General features: G+C 40.5%; 1 protein-coding gene across 1 annotated transcript in view; it reads left to right on the top strand.

Annotated features, from left to right (window-relative positions):
* FANCM (FA complementation group M) overlaps window positions 1–23570 on the top strand; it is an 82412-nt gene that overhangs the window by 7673 nt on the left and 51169 nt on the right. The window contains exons 4-5 of the mRNA XM_066341344.1: window positions 3758–3916; window positions 21132–21263. Coding sequence (XP_066197441.1) covers window positions 3758–3916; window positions 21132–21263 — 291 coding nt within the window. The remainder of the gene's footprint in view (window positions 1–3757; window positions 3917–21131; window positions 21264–23570) is intronic.

Below are 23570 nucleotides of genomic sequence, written 5' to 3'. Positions count from 1 at the left end.
TTTATTTATTTATTTTTAGATTTTTTTAAATTTATTAACTTTTAGAGAGAGGAGAGAGACAGAGAAGATAGAAAGAGGGGGAAGAAGCGGGACACATCAACTCACAGTAGGTGCTTTTCCTGTATGTGCCTTGAATGGGTAAGCCTGGGGTTTCAAACTGGTGACTCAATGTTGCAGGTCAATGCTTTTTCCATTGTGCCACCACAGATCAGGACACAGTGCAATCATCTTAGGCCAGGGGTCCCCAAACTTTTTACACAGGGGGCCAGTTCACTGTCCCTCAGACCGTTGGAGGGCCAGACTATAAAAAAAACTATGAACAAATCCCCATGCATACTGCACATATCTTATTTTAAAGTAAAAAAACAAAACGGGAACAAATACAATATTTAAAATAAAGAACAAGTAAATTTAAATCAACAAACTGACCAGTATTTCAATGGGAACTATGCTCCTCTCACTGACCACCAATGAAAGAGGTGCCCCTTCCGGAAGTGCAGTGGGGGCCGGATAAATGGCCTCAGGGGGCCGCATGTGGCCCGGGGGCCGTAGTTTGGGGACCCCTGTCTTAGGCCTAACTACATAATACATTTTAGCAATAATGTAACATTTTTTGAATATTTTGCTGTCTATGGATGTAGAATTTACAGGTGTGGATTTGCAGGTATGGAGGGCCAATTGTACTGCTTTTTTCTTTGTAACTAATAAATCTGTTGTTGGGGAGATACTCTGAGACTATGTGATATATATGAGTCCTCTGTAACTGTAAACTGCTTAATTAGGCCCAGACTTTGGGAATACAAAGGTGATTAAGATGTGATTCTTGTCTTCAAGAATTTTTAGGCCCTGGCCAGTTGGCTCAGTGGTAGAGCGTCGGCCTAGCGTGCAGGAGTCCTGGGTTTGATTCCCGGCCAGGTCACACAGGAGAAGCGCCCATCTGCATCTCCACCCCACCCCCTCTCTTTCCTCTCTGTCTCTCTCTTCCCCTCCCGCAGCCAAAGCTCCACTAGAGCAAAGTTTGCCCGGGCACTGAGGATGGCTCTGTGGCCTCTGCCTCAGGCGCTATAATGGCTCTGGTTGCAACAAAGCAATGCCCCAGATGGGCAGAGCATCGCCCCCTGGTGGGCATGCTGGGTGGATCCCGGTCGGGCGCGTGCGGGAGTCTGTCTGACTGCCTCCTCATTTCCAACTTCAGAAAAAAAAAAAAGAATTTTTGTGTCTGAAATTAAGCCTATTAAGCTTTTTTTGTTTAATTAAGTCAGGGGTCCCCAAACTTTTTACACAGGGAGCCAGTTCACTGTCCCTCAGACCATTGGAGGGCCGGAATATAAAAAAAACTATGAACAAATCCCCATGCACACTGCACATATCTTATTTTAAAGTAAAAAAACAAAACGGGAACAAATACAGTATTTAAAATAAAGAACAAGTAAATTTAAATCAACAAACTGACCAGTATTTCAATGGGAACTATGCTTCTCTCACTGACCACCAATGGAAGCGACGCCCCTTCTGGAAGTGCGGCGGGGGCGGATAAATGGCCTCAGGGGGCCGCATGCGGCCTGCGGGCTGTAGTTTGGGGACCCCTGAATTAAGTAGTTTTTTTTATAGTTACAGAAGGTTCACATATTTCACAGTCTCAAAGTATCTCTCCCTCACAACAGATTTATTAGTTACAAAGGAGAAAGCTGTACTGTTGGCCCTTTTAGGATTTAATCTTCCTTTTTCTCTCTCCCTCTCACTCCCCTTGCCCCCATCCCCCTCCTTTAGCTCTTAATCACATTGTCAGTACTGTAGTCTAATGCAGGGGTCCCCAAACTACGGTCCGCAGGCTACATGCGGCCCCCTGAGGCCATCTATCCGGCCCCTGCCGCACTTCAGAAGGGTCACCTCTTTCATTGGTGGTCAGTGAGAGGAGCCTAGTTCCTATTGAAATACTGGTCAGTTTGTTGATTTAAATTTACTTGGTCTTTATTTTAAATATTGTATTTGTTCCCGTTTTTTTTTTTTGTTTTTTTTTTTTTACTTTAAAATAAGATATGTGCAGGCCCTGGTCAGTTGTCTCAGCGGTAGAGCGTCGGCCTGGCGTGTGGGGGACCTGGGTTCGATTCCCAGCCAGGGCACATAGGAGAGGCGCCCATTTGCTTTTCCACCCTCCCCCCCCCTCCTTCCTGTCTGTCTCTCTCTTCCCCTCCCGCAGCCAAGGCTCCATTGGAGCAAAGATGGCCCGGGCGCTGGGAATGGCTCCTTGGCCTCTGCCCCAGGCGCTAGAGTGGCTCTGGTCATGGCAAGAGCGACGCCCCGGAGGGGCAGAGCATCGCCCCCGGTGGGCGTGCCGGGTGGATCCCGGTCGGGCGCATGCGGGAGTCTGTCTGACTGTCTCTCCCCATTTCCAGCTTCAGAAAAATACAAAAAAAAAAAAAGATATGTGCAGTGTGCATAGGGATTTATTCATAGTTTTTTTTTTTTTATAGTCCAGCCCTCCAACGGTCTGAGGGACAGTGAACTGGCCCCCTGTGTAAAAAGTTTGGGGACCCCTGGTCTAATGGTATAGTAGTTGTTTATACCAACAGGTTTTATGTTTTTGTTCTAATTCCTTAATTTTACTGTTAAATTTCTTTATAAGCTTTGGGTGAATGAAATTTATCCCCAGAAATATATATATATCTATTTTATATTTTTTATTTTTACAGAGACAGAGAGAGTCAGAAAGAGGGATAGACAGGGACAGACAGGAACGGAGAGATGAGAAGCATCAATCATTAGTTTTTCATTGTGCGGTGCAACACCTTAGTTGTTCATTGATTGCTTTCTCATATGTGCCTTGACCGCCGGCCTTCAGTAGACTGAGTAACCCCTTGCTGGAGCCAGCGACTTTGTGTCCAAGCTGGTGAGCTTTTGCTCAAACCGGATGAGCCTGCGCTCAAGCTGGTGACCTCGGGATCTCGAACCTGGGTCTTTCACATCCCAGTCCGATGCTCTATCCACTGCGCCACTGCCTTGTCAGGCCCCCAGAAATATATTCACATCATATATAGTGATTTAAATGAAAATATTCCACAAATTTATCAATAATTGGTTTAGTATAGGTCCTATACCTTCAATTTTTTAACAAGTCAATTTGTAAGATATTCTTGAGATATATTTTTATCCATTAATATTAACATGACTTCTCTGTTTTTTCCACAAAAATCAGTGGAGAGTATTTGTGAGGAATCAAGAAATATGGATTCTAGTTTTGGCTCTAAAATTGTCTTTAATAATGTCTTGGAAATTTAGTTTGCTGATGTAAAACTTTTGTTGTCTGACTATAAAACGTTGATGGAATGAATATATCACTGGTAATGGAAAGTACAAAATTCACTTGATGAACTTGTTGGACATTTGCTAATATTCTTATTTCTTGAATGCTTGGCTTGAAGGAATGTGTGGAAGAAAGATGTTTTGCCCTGGCCGGGTAGCTCAGGTAATAAGCGTCATCTCGATATGCTAAGGTTGCAGGTTTGATCCCCTGTGAGGACACCTACAAGAATGAACTAGTGAATGCATGGATGGATGAAACAATAAAATCAATGTTTCTCTCTCTCTAAAAAATTAATAAATTAAAAACAAAGATGTTTCAAAGGCCTTATTTCCCTCTTGTTTCACTTCTGATGTGTTAATATTTCTTTCAAAATTTTACTATTTCTATTACTGACAAAGTAAAATATTTAACATGTAATATAATTTATAATCATCCTTAATTGGTTGTGTGTAGGCTGTGCAACAGGTCATAACTAACCTACTAATTGGGCAAATAGAACTCCGTTCTGAAGATTCTCCAGATATTCTGCCATACTCTCATGAAAGAAGAGTTGAAAAGCTTGTTGTTCCCCTTGGTGAAGAACTGGCAGCCATTCAAAAGGCATATGTACAGGTAAGCCATTTATATCACAATTCAGGGTTTCAATAGCTGAACTGATGATATATCAATATTTATTTTACTTAACATAATCTGGCTATGATATTACAGTTTATAGTTATCATTTTATTTATTCTTTTACAAATATTTTTTTAATTTGAATTTTGAATTTACTGTGTTGACATGGTTTCAAAATAACACCCTCTATACACTGCATTGTGCCCCCCATGCCCTATGCAAAGTCACTTTGCAGCCCTGTTGCAGCCACTTGCCCCCTATCCTTAAATCCCTCCCCCCTTTCCCTCTGGGAATTGCTACCCTGTGTCTGTGCCTATGTGTTATGTATATATAATTGGACTAATCCCATTGCCTTCTTTGATCCTATTGCTTCTTCCTCCTTCCATCTGACAGCTGTCCATCTGTTCCCTGTGACCCTGTCTCTGTTTCTATTTTGTTCCTTAGTATATTGTGTTCTGTAGATTCCACATATAAATCCTTGTCTTTCTTTGCTTGACTTATTTCACTTAATGTAATAATCTCCAGGTCCATCGATGCAGTCACAAAGGTAAGATTTCTTTCCTTTTTTTTATGGTGGTGCAGTATTCCATTGTGTAAATGCAACACAGATTTTTTATCCACACATTCACTGGCAGACACTTGGGCTGTTTCCAGATCTTGGCTATTGTAAACAATGCTGCAATAAACATTGTGGTGCATTTCTTCTTTTGAATTAGTGTTTTAGGATTCTTAGGAATATATTCTAGGAATATATCCTAACTGGGTTGTAAGGGAGTTGTTAATTTTTTGAGGAAACACCATACTGTTTTCCACAGTGGCTGCACCAGTCTGCATTCCCACCAGCAGTGCAGGAGGGTTCCCTTTTCTCCACATCCTCGCCAGCACTTATTCTGTGTTGTTTTGTTGATGAGCACCATTCTGGCTGGTGTGAGGTGATATCTCATTGTGGTTTTAATTTGCATTTCTCTAATGATTAGTGATGTTGAGCATTTTTCCATATGCCTATTGGCCATCTATATGTCTTCTTCGGAAAAGTGTCTATTTAGATCCTTTATCCATTTTTTGATAGGATTGTTTGCCTTTCTGATGTTGAGGTTTGTTTACAAGTTCTTTGTAAGTTTTGGTGATTAATCCCTTATCAGACATATCAAAGAATATATTCTCCCACTGAGTGTATTGTGTTTTTATTTTGTTAATGGTATCTTTTGCTGTGCAAAAGCTTTTTAGTTTGATATAGTCCTATTTGTTCATTTTGTCCTTTATTTCACTTGCTCGAGGAGATAGATCAGCGAGAGATGCCGAAGTGTCTGCTGCTCATGTTTTCTTATTGGATTTTTATGATTTTGCAACTTATATTTAAGTCTTTTATTCATTTTGAGTTTATTTTTATGAATTGTGTAAGTTGGTGGTCTAGTTTCATTTTATTTGCATGTACCTGTCCAATTTTCCCAACACCATTTATTAAAGAGACTGTCTTTTATTCCATTGTATACTGTTGCCTCCTTTGTCAAATATTAATTGACTATTAAGATGCAGTTTTATTTCTGGGTTCTCTGTTATTTTCCATTGATCTGTATGCCTGTTCTTATGCCAGAACCGGGCTGTTGTTTTTTTTTTTTTTTTACAGAGACTGAGAGTCAGAGAGAGGGATAGATAGGGACAGACAGACAGGCACACAGAGAGATGAGAAGCATCAATCATCAGTTTTTCATTGCGAAACCTTAGTTCATTGATTGCTTTCTCATATGTGCCTTGACTGTGGGCCCTCAGCAGACCTAATAAAGTTACCAAGCTTGTGAGCTTTTTGCTCAAGCCAGATGAGCCAGCGCTCAAGCTGGCGACCTCGGGGGTCTCAGACCTGGGTCCTCTGCATCCCAGTCCGATGCTCTATCCACTGCGCCACTGCCCGGTCAGGCCTGGCTGTTTTGATTACAATGGCCTTGCATAGCTTGATATCAGGAAATGTGATACCTCCCACTTTGTTCTTCATTGTCAAGATTGCTGAGGCTATTCAGGCTCTTTTTTGGTTCCATATAAATTTTTGGAATATTTATTCTAGATCTGTAAAGTATGCCATAGGAATTTTAATAGGAATTGCATTGAATCTATACATTGCTTTGGGTATATTGGACATTTTAAAGATGTTAATTCTCCTGCCTGACCGGGCGGTGGCGCAGTGAGTAGAGCATCGACTGGGATGCAGAGAACCCAGGTTCGAGGCCCCGAGGTCACCAGCTTGAGCGAGGGCTCATCTGGTTTGAGCAAAAGCTCACTAGCTTGAGCCCAAGGTCGCTGGCTTGAGCAAGGGGTTACTCGGTCTACTGAAGGCCCGCGGTCAAGGCATGTATGAGAAAGCAATCAATGAACAACTAAGGTGTTGCAATGCACAACGAAAAACTAATAATTGATGCTTCTCATCTCTCCATTCTTGTCTGTCTGTCCCTGTCTATCCCTCTCTCTCTCTGACTCTCTGTCTCTGTAAAAAAAAAGAAAAAAGATGTTAATTCTCCTTATCCATGAACACAATATATACTTCTACTTGTTTGTATCTTCCTCAATTTCTGTTTTCAATGTTCTATAATTTTCTGAGTACAAGTCCTTTACCTCTTTGGTTAAATTTATTCCTAGGTACACTTTAGTTACTTATTTTTGTTGTTGCAGTAGTCAATGAGATTGTTTCCTTAATTTCTCTTTCTTATAGTTCTTTTTTGGTGTATAAAAATTCCACTCATTTCCAAATATTAATTTTGTATCCTGCTACTTTGCCAAATTTATTTATTAGGTCTAGTAGTTTTTTGGTGGAGACTTTAGGGTTTTCTATGTACGGCCTCATGACATCAACAAATAGTGACAATTTTACTTCTTCCTTTCTAATTTGGATGCCTTTTATTTCTAATTCTTATCTGACTGTTGTGGCTAGGACTTCCAGTACTATATTGAATAAGAGTGGTGAAAGGGGACACCTCTGCCTTGTTCCTGATCTTAAGGGGATTGCTTTTAATTTTTGCCCATTGAGTATGATGTTGGCTGTCAGTTTGTCATAGATGGCTTTTATCATGTTGAGGTATGTTCCCTGTATTCCCACTTTACTGAGAGTTTTGATCATAAATGGATGCTAGGTTTTAGCAAATGCTTCTTCTGCATCTATTGATATGATCATTTAATTTTTATCTTATATTTTGTTTATGTGATGTATGAATGTTTATTGATTTGTGAATATTGTACCAGCTTTGCATGTCCTGAATAAATCCCACTTAATCGTGGTGTATAATCTTTTCAATGTATTGCTGGGTCCAGTTTTCTAATATTTTGTTGAGAATTTTAGTATCTATGTCTGTGATGGTGAACCTTTTTATAAAAACCGCCCACTTTTGCAGTGCTGGTCAACCTGGTCCCTCCTGCCCACTAGTGGGCGTTCCAGCTTTCATGGTGGGCCAATTGTGGTGCCATTTGGTTGCTGTGCTACTGCCCACCATAAAGCTGGAACGCCCACTAGTGGGCGGGAGGGACCAGGTTGACCAGTACTGCAAAAGTGGGCGGTTTTTATAAAAAGGTTTGCCATCACAGATTTATGTTCATCAGGGATATTGGCCTATAGTTTTCTTTTTTTGTAGTGTCTTTACTGATTTTGGAATGAGGATACTGCTTGCCTCATAGAATGAGTTTATAGAAGTCTTTATCCATTTTGAGTTTTTTGTAATAGCATGAGAAGGATAGGTGTTAGTTCTTCTTTTAATGTCTGGTAAAATTTGGCTGTGAAGCCATCTGGTCCAGGTCGTTTGCTGGGAGTTTTTTTTTTTTTTTCATTTTTTTTTTTTCTGAAGCTGGAAACGGGGAGAGACAGCAGACAGACTCCTGCATGCGCCCGACCGGGATCCACCCGGCACGCCCACCAAGGGCTACGCTCTGCCCACCAGGGGGCGATAATCTGCCCATCCTGGGGGTCGCCATGTTGCGACCAGAGCCACTCTAGCGCCTGAGGCAGAGGCCACAGAGCCATCCCCAGCGCCCGGGCCATCTTTGCTCCAATGGAGCCTTGGCTGCGGGAGGGGAAGAGAGAGACAGAGAGGAAAGCGCGGCGGAGGGGTGGAGAAGCTAATGGGCGCTTCTCCTGTGTGCCCTGGCCGGGAATCGAACCCGGGTCCTCCGCACGCTAGGCCGATGCTCTACCGCTGAGCCAACTGGCCAGGGCTGCTGGGAGTTTTTTGATAGCTGTTTCAGTTTCATGTGTTCTGATCGGTCTGCTCAGGTTTTCTGATTCTTCCAGATTCAGTTTTGCAATATTGTATGTTTCTAGAAATTTACCATTTTGCCCAGGTTGTCTAATTTTGTGGTATATAGTTCTTCATAGTATTTTCTTATAATCCTTTGTATTTCTGTGATATCAGTTGTTACTTCTTCTCTTTCATTTCTAATTTTATTTATCTGGGTCTTCTCTCTCTCACTCTTTTTTTAAGTGAGAGTAGCGGAGATACAGAGACAGACTCTGTCATGCGCCCACACTAGGATCCACCTGAGAACACCCATCTTGGGCTAATGTTCTGCCCATCTGGGGTGGCTTGCAACTGAGCTGTTTTTAGCACCTGAAGCAGAGTCTCAACAGAGCTATCCTTAGACTATGGGAGTAGAAGAGAGAAAGTTAGAGACGGGGGAGAGAGCCAATCGTCGCCTCTTCTGTGTGCCCTGATTGGGAATCGAACCAGGGACTTCCACACAACTGGTCAACACTTTACCGCTGACCAACTGGCCAGGTCCATCTGTTTTTTCCTTGATGAGTCTGGTTAAAGGTTTGTCAGCTGAGTTTTGTGCCTTATGCGCTCTCCCTTTGGATATGCTGCTAAAAAAAGGCTAATTGATCCTGCTCTGATGTAGTCTGTAACTGGCCACTGGATATGTTAGTTCTGGGCCTCTTAGGAGAGAAACTAGCTCAGACCAGTGTAAGACACTGCTCGTGACTTGCCCTCAGCAACCTTTTTGGAGCTATAAGCAAACCAGAGTTTGTGGCTGCCTCTGTTGGGCTTAGTTGCACATGGAAGGACCAAGCTGCACATCTAGGTAGGCTTTTACCAGCACTGAGCCTGGGGACAAGTCAGCAAAAGGCCCTAGGTTCCCCTGAGTTCTGCCTCCTGCTGCCTCTGCTGGCTGCTTCTTGGGCTCAGCGCCTGAAAAAACCTCTGGTGGTACCTGACTAGGTGGTAGCGCTGTGGATAGAGCATCAGATTGGGACGCAGAGGACCCAGGTTCCAAACCCTGAGGTTGCCAGCTTGAGCAAGGGGTCACTCACTCTGTTGTAGCCCCGCTGGTCAAGGCACATATGAGAAAGCAATCAATGAACAACTAAGGTGCCACAATGAAGAATTGGTGTTTCTCATCTATCCTCCTGTCTGTCCCTCTCTCTGTATCTCTGTCTCTGTCACAAAAAAAAAATAGCCTGACCTGTGGTGGTGCAGTGGATAGAGCAGGGGTTGGGAACCCTTCTGGCTGAGAGAGCCATGAATGCCACATATTTTAAAATGTAATTCCGTGAGAGCCATACAATATGTTTAACTCTAAATACAAGTAAATGTGTGCATTTAATTTAAGACCGACACTTTTAAAGTACAATAAGTCTCTGACTTCTTTTTAATAACACTGTTATGCTATTGCTAACCAATGATGAAGACTACAAAGTACTTCTTATCATTAATGTGACTTCTGGTGCTGCATGGTTTTGCTGATGGCTTTGTAGTCTGGTTGATATGTGGTGAGGTTAAGCTTCATGCAGGCGTTGAGACTTCTGTCAGTTAAACATGATCCTAGGTTGATCTTACCATTCTTTAGATGTGAGAAAGACTGCTCACATGCATACGTAGAGCCACACATTGTCAGTACAGCAATACTCACACGCTGCCGTGTGTGGTATGTGACGGGAAGCGCATTCTAGGTTTTGACAAGCAGCTGGACCATGGGTTGAAATTTATTTATTTCTCCCCACTTGTGTTTGCTTGCCAACTCTGCTTGCTTTCATGCAAGTCTTTCCAAATCTTCATTCAGTGACTTGAACTTATTCACCCACATGTCTGAGGCCTTCAGGTCAACAGCTTATAGCTCAAAATCTCTGATGGAGACACTGGGGTTGTAATTCAGGTCGGCACTGTCCATTGCACACTCGTATGGATGGCTGATGAACTTAAAAAAGATGAGTGTACTCACGAAATTCTCCAAAGCGTGCTTTGAATGACTGCAGGAGAGTAGAAGCCTGCTAGCTGCTGGAGATCAAGATGTTGAGCAGGGTCACTTGCTGTGCATACATCTTTAAACTCTCCCAGTTTTTCAAAGTGTAGACCTGTTTCAATATTGGTGATGAAGAGTTCCACCTTGTTTTCAAATGCAAACACTGCTTGTTGAAAGGATAAGACTGTATTTCCGATTGTTGAAAGATGGCAGCGGAGTAGGCAGACACACAGACGCCCAGCTGTCACCACCAAACTGGAATACAAATCAATTTAGGAAAAATCAGCATGAAAAACCAACTCTGAACTGCAAGAACAGCTCTCAAAAACCAAGGAGCAAAGAAGAAGCTACAATCCTGGTAGAGAGCACCTGAATCTCCTTTGCTTACAGGAACGGAGGGGGGGGGGGTGAGGCTGAGAGCCCAGAGAGGATTTCACATAGGGAAAAAAGAAGAAACTACTGCTCACAGCCACCTACCTGGCGACCAGGGAGCGAGGTGTGTTGAAAAGACCAGCTTATCTCCCAAGTGGAAAGGACAGGGAGAGGGACAGACTGTGAGGGGCTAAGGAATGCAGGAAACGAACTAAAAAAGCTGACTCATCTGTGCTGGAGGCGGCCATAGCTGGGGGAGGGACTGAACCTTTCACAAAACAGAGCTGAATTGCTTCCGGATCAGAGATCTCTGGGCATCTATCCAGCTCCAATCAGCGCAACAAGACACAGCTGAAAACAAGAAGTGGGGAGGAGGGGCAGTAACTCAGGTCTCAATGGAGATCTGAGATACACCTCCCCCTACTGAAGCTGAGAAAACACCCTTCCCCTAGTGAGATTAGCTGGCTAAAGAGGCCTTCAGAGTCTCAGGTTATACCCATCGCATTCCTGGATACAGTTTCAAGGAAGCCCCCTGCTGAGATCAGTAAACAAGACTATCACCTGTTAAGAAAACAAACAAATCAAGACTTCAAAGCTGCCCAAATCCGAAAGTGGATTACAGATAACAGCTGATACCAACCCAAGAAGACCTAGAAATAACACAACTGAAAACTGGAGGCAGACAACACTAAGCCTAGACTCAACCAACTCTACAAATAAAACACCATGAGAAGACAAAAAAGTGCAATCCAAATGAAACCACAAGTGACACCTTCAGGAGATGAACTGAGTGATATGGAAATAATCAAACTTCCAGATGCGGAGTTCAAAATAATGATTGTAAGGATGCGTTAGGGATCTTAGAACAACAATGGATGGTCACTATGAACACCTAAATAAAGAAATAGCAAGTATAAAAAAGAATCAGTCGGAGATGACAAATACAATATCAGAAATAAAGACCACAATGGAAGGAATTAAAAACAGGATAGATAGAGCAGAGGATCGAATCAGCGAATTAGAGAACAACTGGAATGAAGGCTTGAAAACAGAGAAGAAAAGAGAAAAGAGACTCAAAAAGTCAGAGGAAACCCTTAGAGAGCTCTGTGACAACATGAAGAGAAATAACATACGCATCATAGGGGTTCCTGAAGAAGAAGAAAAAGAACAAGGAATAGAGATGTTGTTCAATCATATCATAGCTGAAAACTTCCCTAAATTAATGCAAGAGAAACTCTCACAAGTCCAAGAAGCACAGAGGACTCCATTAAAGAGAAACCCAAAGAAACCTACACCAAGACACATCATAATTAAAATACCAAAGCTAAGCAATAAAAAGAAAATATTAAAAGCTGCAAGAGAAAAAAAAAGTTATCACCTACAAAGGAGCCCCCATAAGGATGACATCTGACTTCTCAACAGAAACACTTGAGGCCAGAGGGAATGGCAAGAAATATTCAAAGTAATGCAGAACAAGAACCTACAACCAAGACTACTTTATCCAGCAAAGCTATCGTTTAAAATCGAAGGAGAAATAAAAAGCTTCCCAGACAAAAAACAACTCAAGGAATTCATTACAACGAAACCAATGCTGCTGGAAATGTTAAGGGGCCTATTGTAAACAGATCAAAGTGGGAAAAGAATATAGCAAAAAAGGAATACACCTTTAAAGAAGAAAATGGCAATAAACAACTACATATCAATAATAACCTTAAATGTAAATGGATTAAATGATCCAATCAAAAGACATAGGGTAGCTGCGTGGATAAGAAAACAGGACCCATACATATGTTGTCTACAAGAGACACACCTTAGAACAAAAGACACACATAGATTGAAGGTAAAAGGATGGAAAAAAACATTTCATGCAAACGGAAATGAAAAATAAGCTGGGGTAGCAATACTTATATCAGACAAATTGGACTTTAAAACAAAGGATATAGTAAGAGATAAAGAAGGCCACTACATAATGATAAAGGGAGTAATCCAACAGGAAGATATAACTATTCTAAATATCTATGCACCTAATATAGGAGCACCTAAATATATAAAGCAGACTTAGATGGATTTAAAGGGCGAGATCAACAGCAATACTATAATAGTAGGGGATTTCAATACCCCACTAACATCACTAGATAGATCCTCAAGAAAGAAAATTAACAAAGAAACAGCAGACTTATTGGAAACACTAGATCAACTCGATTTAATAGATATCTTCAGAACCTTTCACCCTAAAGCAGCAGAATATACATTCTTTTCAAGTGCTCATGGTAAATTCTCTAGGATAGACCACATGTTAGGGCACAAAAGTGCTCTCAACAAATTTAAGAAGACTGAAATCATATTAAGCACTTTCTCCGACCACAACGGCATGAAACTAGAAATGAATCACAACAGAAAAGCTCAAAAATTCTCAAACACATGGAAACTAAATAGCAGATTGTTAAATAATGAAAGGATTAAGAATGAGATCAAAGAAGAAATAAAAAAATTCCTAGAAACGAATGACAATGAGCATACAACAACTCAAAATTTATGGGACACAGCGAAAGCAGTGCTCAGAGGGCAGTTCATAGCACTACAGGCACACTTTCAGAAGCTAGAAAAAGCTCAAATAAACAACTTAACCCTGCATCTAAAAGAATTAGAAAAAGAACAGCAAGTAAAGCCCAAATGTAGTAGAAGGAAGGGAATAATAAAGATCAGAGCAGAAATAAATGACATAGAGGCTAAAGAAACAATACAGAGGATCAATGAAACTAGGAGCTGGTTCTTTGAAAAGGTAAACAAGATTGATGAACCTTTAAGTAGACTCACCAAGAAAAAGAGAGAGGACTCAAATAAATAAAATTAGAAATGAGAGAGGAGAAATAACAACTGACACAACAGAAATACAAAATATTGTAAGAAAATACTATGAAGAATTGTATGCCAAAAAACTAGACAACCTAGATGAAATGGAAAATTTCCTTGAAGCATTCAATCTTCCAAAAATCAATCTGGAAGAATCAGAAAACCTAAACAGACCGATTACAACAAATGAGATCGAAACAGTTATCAAAAAACTCCCAACAAAGAAAAGTCTGGGGCCTGATGGCTTCACAACGGAATTCTACCAAATATTGAAAGAAGAACTAACTCCTATCCTTCTCAAACTATTTCAAAAAATTCAAGAGGAAGGAAGACTTCCAAGCTCCTTTTATAAGGCGAGCATCATTCTGATTCCAAAACCAGGCAAAGACAACACAAAGAAAGAAAATTATAGGCCAATATCTCTGATGAATATAGATGCTAAAATCCTCAACAAAATATTAGCAAACCGGATCCAACAATATATGGAAAATATCATACACCATGATCAAGGGGGATTTATTCTGGGGAGGCAAGGCTGGTACAATATTCGTAAATCAATCAATGTGATTCATCACATAAACAAAAAGAAGGAGAAAAACCATAAGATAATTTCAATAGATGCAGAAAAAGCATTTGATAAAATCCAGCACCCATTCATGATCAAAACTCTCAGCAAAGTGGGAATACAGGGAACATACCTCAACATGATAAAAGCCATCTATGAGAAACCCATAGCCAACATCATACTCAATGGGCAAAAATTAAAAGCAATACCCTTAAGATCAGGAACAAGGCAGGGGTGCCCCCTTTCACCACTCTTATTTAACATGGTCCTGGAAGTCCTAGCAACAGCAATCAGACAAGAAGAAATAAAAGGCATTCAAGTTGGAAAAGAAGAAGTAAAATTATCATTATTTGCAGATGATATGATATTGTATATAGAAAACCCTAAAGTCTCAGTCAAAAAGCTACTGGACCTGATAAATAAATTCAGCAAAGTGGCAGGATATAAAATCAATACTCAGAAATCAGAGGCATTTTTATACACCAACAATGAACAATCAGAAAGAGAAATTAAGAAAACAATCCCCTTCACAATTACAACCAAAAAAATAAAGTACCTAGGAATAAACTTAACCAAGGAGACTAAAGACTTGTACTCGGAAAATTACAAAGCATTGATAAAAGAAATCAAGGAAGATTACAAACAAGTGGAAGCATATACTGTGCTCATGGTTAGGAAGAATAAACATCATTAAAATGTCTATATTACCCAAAGCAATCTACAAATTCAATACAATACCAATTAAAATACCAATGACATACTTCAAAGATATAGACCACATATTCCAAAAATTTATATGGAACCAAAAGAGGACACGAATAGACTCAGCAATCTTAAAAAAGAAGAATAAAGTGGGAGGTATCACACTTCCTGATATCAAGTTATACTACAAGGCTGTTGTACTCAAAACAGCCTGGTACTGGCATAAGAACAGGCTTATTGATCAATGGAACAGAACAGAGAACCCAGAAATAAACCCACAGTTCTATGGACAACTGATATTTGACAAAGGAGGTAAGGAAATACAATGGAGTAAAGACAGCCTCTTTAACAAATGGTGTTGGGAAAATTGGACAGCTACCTGCAAAAAAATGAAACTACTTCACCAGCTTACACCACTCACAAAAATAAACTCAAAATGGATAAAAGACTTAATGTAGGCCGTGAAAACATAGCATCTTAGAAGAAAACATAGGCAGTAAGCTCTCTGACATCTCTCGGAGCAATATATTTGCTGATTTATCTCCACGGGGAAGTGAAATAAAAGACAGGATAAACAAATGGGACTATATCAAAATAAAAAGCTTTTGCACAGCTAAAGACAACAAGAACAGAATAAAAAGACAAACTACACAATGGGAGAACATATTTGACAATACGTCTGATGAGGGGTTAATAACCAAAATTTATAAAGAACTTGTAAAACTCAACACCAGGAAGACAAACAACCCAATCCAAAAATGGGCAAAAGAGATGAATAGACACTTCTCCAAAGAGGACATACAGATGGACAATAGGCATATGAAAAAATGCTCAACATCACTAATCATTAGAGAAATGCAAATTAAAACCACAATGAGCTATCACCTCACACCAGTCAGAATGGCACTTATCAACAAAACAACACAGAGTAAGTGCTGGCTAGGATGTGGAGAAAAGGGAACCCTCCTGCACTGCTGGTGGGAATGCAGACTGGTGCAGCCACTGTGGAAAACAGTATGGAGATTCCTCAAAAAACTGAAAATCGAGCTGCCTTTTGACCCAGCTATCCCACTTTTAGGTATATTCGCCAAGGACACCATAGAATGGCTCCAAAAGGAGAAATGCACCCCCATGTTTGTGGCAGCATTGTTTACAATAGCGAAGATCTGGAAACAGCCCAAGTGTCTGTCATAGGACGAGTGGATTAAAAAGCTTTGGTACATATATATTATGGAATACTACTCAGCCATAAGAAATGATGACATCGGATCATTTACAATAACATGGATGGACCTTGATAACATTATACGGAGTGAAATAAGTAAATCAGAAAAAGAACTAAGAACTATATGAATCCATACATAGAAGGGATATAAAAATGAGACTCAGAGACAGGAACAAGAATGTGATGGCAACAGGGGTGGGGGGTGGGGGGAGGGGGGAGGGGGTGAAGAAGGAGACAGGGGTTGGGGGAGGGGAGGGGCACAAAGCAAACCAGATAGAAGGTGACAGAAGACAATTTAACTTTGAGGGAGAGGTATACAGCACAATCAAACGTCAAAATAATCTATAGATGTTTTCTCTCAACATATGTACCCTGATTTATCAATGTCACTGCATTAAATTTAATAAATAAATTAAAAAAAAAAAGACCGTATTTCCAACGCCTTGCATTTTCACATTAAGCTGGTTCAGGTGTTCCGTCATGTCCACAAGAGAGTAGAACTTCAGGAGCCACTCAGTGTTAGCTAACTCAGGATGCTCAACATTTTTCATTTCAAGAAAAGTCTGGATTTTGCTCAGACAAGCCTCAAAACGGCTGGGCACCTTCCCTCTTGACAACCAACGCACATTGCTGTGCAGAAGCAGACCAGGATAATTATTTCCAACTTCATCCAGCAGTGTTTTAAACTGGCAGTCATTTAAAGCTCGGGCAACAATAAAGTTGACCACCCAAATGACCAGCACATCACCTCACCAAGCTGCTCACCACACATCTGAGCACAAAGCACCTCCTGATGTAGGATGCAGTGAAAACTTAGGATGGGCCTCTTTTCATGTTCATGAAGAAGCCCTATGAATCCTCTGTTTTTCCCTACCATGCACGGAGCACCATCAGTACACACCAAGATCAGTTTATCCATCTGTAGATTTTTTCTTTAGCGAACTCAGTGAAAGACTTGAATAAATCCTCCCCTCTGTTGTCTCTTTCATAGGCAAAACAGCAAGACTTTCCTCACATAGTGTGTCACCAACAGCATACCTTGCAATCACGCTGAACTGGGATAAATGGCTTATGTCTGTTGACTCATCCAAAATGAGAGAAAAGAATGGTGCTGCACTTATGTCCTTCACTTGTGTTGCCTCAATTTTATTTGCCATCATGATGGTACGATCGTGAACAGTTCTTGCCAACAGAGGCATGTCTTTTATTTGTTTGATTATCTTGTCTTTATCCAAAAAGTTCAATGGCAACATCAAGCATGAATGTTTTGGCATACTCCCCATCTTTGAATGGCTTTCTGTTCCTCACAATTGCTAAAGCACCAGCAAAGCTAACCGAATTCCAGTCACCTTGTTGGGTCCAAACACGGAGTTGCTGCTGACTAGCTTGCACTCTGCACAGTAGCTCTTGACATGCTTTCTTCCTGCTGTCCCCCACGGGATATTTCGATGCAAATGTAGTATGGCGTGTGTCAAAGTGCCACTTTATATTTGACCATTTCATCGATGCAATTTTATCATTGCATATTAGACACACTGCAGAACCTGCTTTCTCCACAAAGATGAATTCCTCTGTCCATTCTGGCTAAAAAGTACGATACTCCTCATCTTTTTTTCTTTTAGCCATCTTCTTCATCAGAAGGGTTTTTGCAATTAGCTAGCTGACTACTTGATTAAAAGGAGGGAAGTTTACTTCCTGACCTCACAACGACCTGTGTACCTTACTCATTACCCATTAAAAATTTGGTGTTGTCCGGATGACAGCTGTGATTGGCTCCAGCCACCCGCAACCATGAACATGAGTAGTAGGAAATGAATGGATTATAATACATGAGAATGTTTTATATTTTTAACATTATTATTATTTTTATTAAAGATTTGTCTGTGAGCCAGATGCAGCCATCAAAAGAACCACATCTGGCTCACGAGTCATAGGTTCCCGACCCCTGGGATAGAGCGTGGAGGTTGCTGGTTCAAAACCCCTGGCTTGCCCAGTCAAGCATATATGAGAAGCAACTTGATGCTTCTTGCTCCCCTCACCCTCCTCTCTCTCTGAAATAAAAAATTAAAAATTAAATAAATATGTATTAAAAAGAAAAAAGTTCTGGTGGAATCTAGAGGTTGGGGCAGTTCAGGGATTAGGGAAGATGGTGGGTATGGCTACAACCCCAGGGCCCAGTTGTCAGTCTGTTTTGAATTTGAACATTGGTAGCTCCTTTAAAGATTGCTCCTATGTCCTGGAAGATGCACTATTTTGGGGTTGGGGCAGGAGGGAAGAGACCTTTTTAACTTTCTGGCATTACAAGATATTTTATGTGCATTTCATGTTTTTCTTGTCCTTGCCCTGGAATCAACCATTTCTCCAAGAAACCCTTGTTCCTTTTATGGAAGAATGGTATTTAGAAACCAGGATTTGCCTGACCCGACGGTGGCACAGTGGATAGGGCGTCGGAATGGGATGCAGAGGACCCAGGTTAGAGACCCTGAGGTCGCCAGCTTGAGCACGGGCTCATCTGGTTTGAGCAAGGGGTTACTCAGTCTGCTGTAGCCCCTCGGTCAAGGCACATATGGGAAAGCAATCAATGAACAACTAAAGTGCTGCAACAAAAAACTGATGATTGATGCTTCTCATCTCTCTGTATTCCTGTCTGTCCCTGTCTATTCCTCTCTCTGACTGTCGCTCTGTCTCTGTAAAAAAAAAAAAAGAAAAAAAAAGAAAAGGATTTGAGCACTAGATGTTCTTATTGTGACTGTGTTGTCAAGGCTCTTAGACTATTGTAGTGATCTGTTTGAATTCTGAACCACAGAATCAGAATCATGAGCAAATGAAATGAGTGTTTTAACCTATGATTTTTTCTTTTTTTTACAGAGTCAGAGAGAGGGATAGATAGGGACAGACAGACAGGATCGGAGAGAGATGAGAAGCATCAATCATCAGTTTTTCGTTGCGACACCTTAGTTGTTCATTGATTGCTTTCTTATATGTGCGTTGACTGTGGGCCTTCAGCAGACTGAGTAACCCCTTGCTTGAGCCAGCGATCTTGGGTCCAAGCTTGTGAGCTTTGCTCAAACCAGATGCACCCACGCTCAAGCTGGTGAGCTCGGGGTTTCGAACCTGAGTCCTCCACATCCCAGTCCTATGCTCTATCCACTGCACCACCACCTGGTCAGGCCCTATGATGTTTTGAAGTAGTTTGTTAGGCAGGAATATATAACCAAAACATTCATCTATCATTTAGCCTTTAATAAATTTTTCTTTTTTGTGTGTGACAGAGATAGAGACAGAGAGAGGGACAGATAGGGACAGACAGACAAGAAGGGAGAGAGATAAGAAGCATAAATTCTTTATTGTGGCACCTTAGTTGTTCATTGATTGCTTTCTCATATGTGCCTTGACTGGGAGTGGGGAGGGGTGGCTTCAGCATAGCAGTGACCCCTTGCTCAAGCTAGTGACCCCTTGCTTAAGCCAATGACCTTGGGTTTAAGCCAGCAAGTTTGGGCTTAAAGCCAGTGACCTTGGGCTTCATGCCAGCCACCTTTGGGGTCAAACCAGTGACCATGGGGTTATGTCTATAATCCGACACTCAAGCCAGCGACTCCACACTCAAGCTGGTGAGCCAGCACTGAAGCTGGCAACCTCGAGGTTTTGAACCTGGGTCCTTTGTGACCTGCTCTGATGCTCTAGCCACTGTGCCACTGCCTGGTCAGGCTAATAAGTTTTTCTTAAAGCAAAGTTTTGTAGGAATATAGTTAATTTTGGTTTTAAATTATTTGTAACAAATGTCTAAGCATAATTAACTTAAGGTAAGGCAAAAGTTTTCTAATAATCATCTCCTTAATATATACTAATGTATTTGCTCATGATTAAAATTAATCTACTTACAAGAATGTAAAAATTGTAATTTGTAAAAACTTAATAAAATTTGTCTATTTTTTTCTTTTTTTTTTTTTTTTTTTGAGAAAGAGAGAGACAGGCAGAAGGGAGAAAGATGAGAAGCATCAACTCGTAGTTTTGGCACTTTTAGTTGCTTATTATTTCTCACACATGCCTTAATGAGGAGGAGGTTCCAGCTGAGCCAGTGACCCCATGCTCAAACCAATGACCTTGGGATCAAAGCCAGCAACCTTTGGGCTCAAGCCAGCGACCATGGGGTCATGTTGATGATCCCACATTCAAGCCGGCGACCTTGTGCTTAAGCCGAATGAGCCTGTGCACAAGCCAGTGACCTCAGAACCTGAGTCTTTAGCATCCCAGGTTAACATTCCATCCACTGCACTACCTCCTGGTTAGGCAATTTTGTCAATATTCTTAAGTGTGTTTCTTTAGGCAGTGTGATCAGCAAAGTTAGAGGTAGGAGAGAAAATTGTACTAAAATAGTCCTATTTTAGATGATAAACATTAGGGGAAAATTTGAATGTTTATTACATATTGTGTAGTAAATCTTTATCTGGTGGTCTCTTTTTTTCCTTCATAGTGGCACTGAGCTTACTTCTTCATCAGGACCTTGTGTCTGCTTTTCTCTCTTCCTAGAATGCTCTGTCCTCAGACCCTCTCAGGCTAGAAATAGCTTAGTCATGTCAAATATTACCTTTTAAAATAGACTATTTTTGTCTATCTTACTTAAATAGTGACTCTTTTCACCTCAAAGCCTCTATAACATTTCTATTTTAGTTTCTAAAATGCGTTGACCATAAATGAAATTCTCTGCTTTCTTTGCTCACGTTTCGTTCTTTGCTTGCCTCCAGTGGATGTAAACTGTATGAAAGCAGGAACTTCATTTGTCACAGCCACAATATCTCCAGCATTTAGAACAGTGCTTAATATATAATAGATGCTTAATAAGTATTTCTGAAAAGAATGAATCAACAAATGATATTAAATGTACTCAAAGCATTTGATTTAGTCACAAGTCTACAAATAAATTATCTATGTGCCAGAACTTGTTCTAGGCACTAAAGATGCAACAGTGCAGAAATCCTGGGCATCTTTCATTGTGCTTAGACGAGAGGAAGAGAGAGAGCTAAGAAATAACAGATGAACTCTGTGTCCTTCATTTATAGTTGGATCTAAAAATGGTTGTGCTGACTCTCAAATGGGTGTTACATGGGGACAAATGTCAAGTACTTTAAATGTTATTGTCTTTTCAGTGTTTTATTTAAAAATTCATTTTAGGACAAACTTTAATATATGTTTTGATATAACTCTTAGTATGTGATGAAATGATTATATTTGAAAAAGGACTTTAAGAGAAGCTTAAACTTTTTTTTTTTTTAAATTTACAGATTTTGGAAGCATTTGTCAGTTCTTTGATTAGGAGAAATCTTTTGATGAGAAGAGATATCCCTAATCTAACAAAATATCAGATAATTCTGGCAAGAGATCAATTTAGGAAAAACCCACCTGATAATATTGTGGTAGGTATTTTAAAATAAATTTTGATGATAGGTTAAGTTTTTTACTCAGAGCCAGTATGAAATGGAAGTAATGATTGTTCTGGTATATATATTCCCAGCTCATAAAGAACTCAGATATGATTTATATAATTTATAAAAGCATGGAAAAATTGAACAGGAATATAATTTAGCGATTTCAATTAAGATAAATTTATCTTAAAAACTTTTTTTTTTTTTTTACATGGTCAGAGATAGAGTCAGAGAGAGGGATAGATAGGGACAGACAGACAGGAAGGGAGAGAGATGAGAAGCATCAATCATCAGTTTCTTGTTGTGACACCTTAGTTGTTCATTGATTGCTTTTTCATATGTGCCTTGACTACGGGCCTTCAGCAGACTGAGTGACCCCTTGCTCGAGCCAGTGACCTTGGGTCCAAGCTGGTGAGCTTTTTGCTCAAGCCAGATGAGCCCACGCTCAAGTTGGTGACCTCGGGGTCTCTAACCTGGGTTCTCCGCATCCCAGTCTGACGCTCTATCCACTGCGCCACCGCCTGATCAGGCTATCTTAATAACTTTTAATTATGCATTGGTCTTTCAGTTTATTTCTGTTTTGTAAAGTTAAAGGCCCTTGCTATTGGGTAGGTCCTAACTAACTTTTAGACCCATAGCATTTGTCTTAGCTCTCGATACTAAGGTTTGAGGAAGTATCACAGTAAGCTTCTTTATTTCTAATGTTAATGGAAAAAAATAAGTGAGTAGTAACATATCCATCACTGAGTCTTTCTTGGAATTGAGAAGGAACATATGTGTAAAAGCACAGAGGCAAATGAATGAAGGTGTGACGGAGATAGTGAGCAAGCCAATTTGGCTAAGGTAAAGGGTTGAGGATGTCAGAGAGGATAATCTAGACGTGACCACATGGGAGTAGCTTAAACTGTATACCAGAAATACAGATTTTATCGTATCTGCGGAAACATAAAGGAGCCTTTTCTGTGAAATTGCAGTGTAAAATATATTGCTCACAGAAATTAAGGGGTATTTAAAAATGAATATGAAGCAATAAATATCCCTAATTTTTGTGAGCAGTATACTAAACTTTAATAAAATCTTTTTAAATTTCTGGTAGGAGTTAAAAATTTATTCAAATTTTAAATAATAAATCTAAAACTGTTAAATTTGATCATATGACAGTATTTTATTTTTTTTAATTATGTGAGAGGAGAGGAGATAGTGAGACATACTCTTGCCTATACCCCAACTGGGATCCAACTGGCAACCCCTGTCTGGGGCTGATGCTTGATTCATCTGAGCTATCCTCAGCACCTGAGGCTGACACGCTTGGACCAACCAACTTATCTTTCATGCCCAGGGCTGATGATCGAACCCATTGAACCACTGGCTGTGAGAGAAGAAGAGGGAGAGAAGGGAAGAGGGAGGGGTGGAGAAGTAGATGGTCGCTTCTCCTGTGTGTCCTGGCTGGAGATCAAACCTGGGAAATTCATATGCCAGACCATTGCTCTATCCACTGAGCAAATCGGCCAGGGCTGACAGTTTTTTGTTTTTAGTTTTTTATAAAAAATAATTTTTCATTGATTTGAGAGATAGAGAGTGAAGGAAAAGGATAGAGAGCAAGAGAAGCATCACCTCGCAGTTCCACTTAGTTGTTCCATTTAGTTGTGCACTCATTGATTGCTTCTCACACTTGCTCTGACCGGGTAACCCATGACCTCAGCATACCAGAATGACATTTTATCTACGGAGCCACTCACCCAGGGCAATCTTACGGCAGTTTATATCCCTTTCAGGTAATTAGGCTGCCATTTTAGGGCATTTATCACTATCCTGGAAACATTTAAAATGACTATCACTGATGTTTAGTACTACTACAATTGTAAGCTAGAGAATAATAGCCTTTATCTCTAGTAAAGGAAAATAATGAAAATATATTCTCAATGGTCTTCTACTAAAACTATCTGATTATATAGATATACCTGTTATATGCTTCCTTTTTTTGTGTGTGGCAGAAACAGAGTCAGAGAGAGGGACAGATAGGGGCAGGCAGACAGAAAGGGAGAGAGATGAGAAACATCAATTCTTTGTTTCAATTCCTTAGTTGTTCATTGATTGATTTCTCATATGTGCCTTGACCGGGGGGCTATAGCAGACTGAGTGACTCCTTGCTTGAGTCAGTGACCTTGGGTCCAAGTTGGTGAGCTCTGCTCAAACCAGATGAGCCCACGCTCAAGCTGGCGACCTCGAGGTCTAGAACCTGGGTCTTCCATGTCCCAGTCCGATACTCTGTCCACTGCGCCACCACCTGGTCAGGCT

The sequence above is a fragment of the Saccopteryx leptura genome, chromosome 6 (genome assembly GCF_036850995.1).
Source record: "Saccopteryx leptura isolate mSacLep1 chromosome 6, mSacLep1_pri_phased_curated, whole genome shotgun sequence".
Classification (NCBI taxonomy): Eukaryota; Metazoa; Chordata; class Mammalia; order Chiroptera; family Emballonuridae; genus Saccopteryx; species Saccopteryx leptura.
This window is presented reverse-complemented; position numbering and strand designations above follow the sequence as displayed.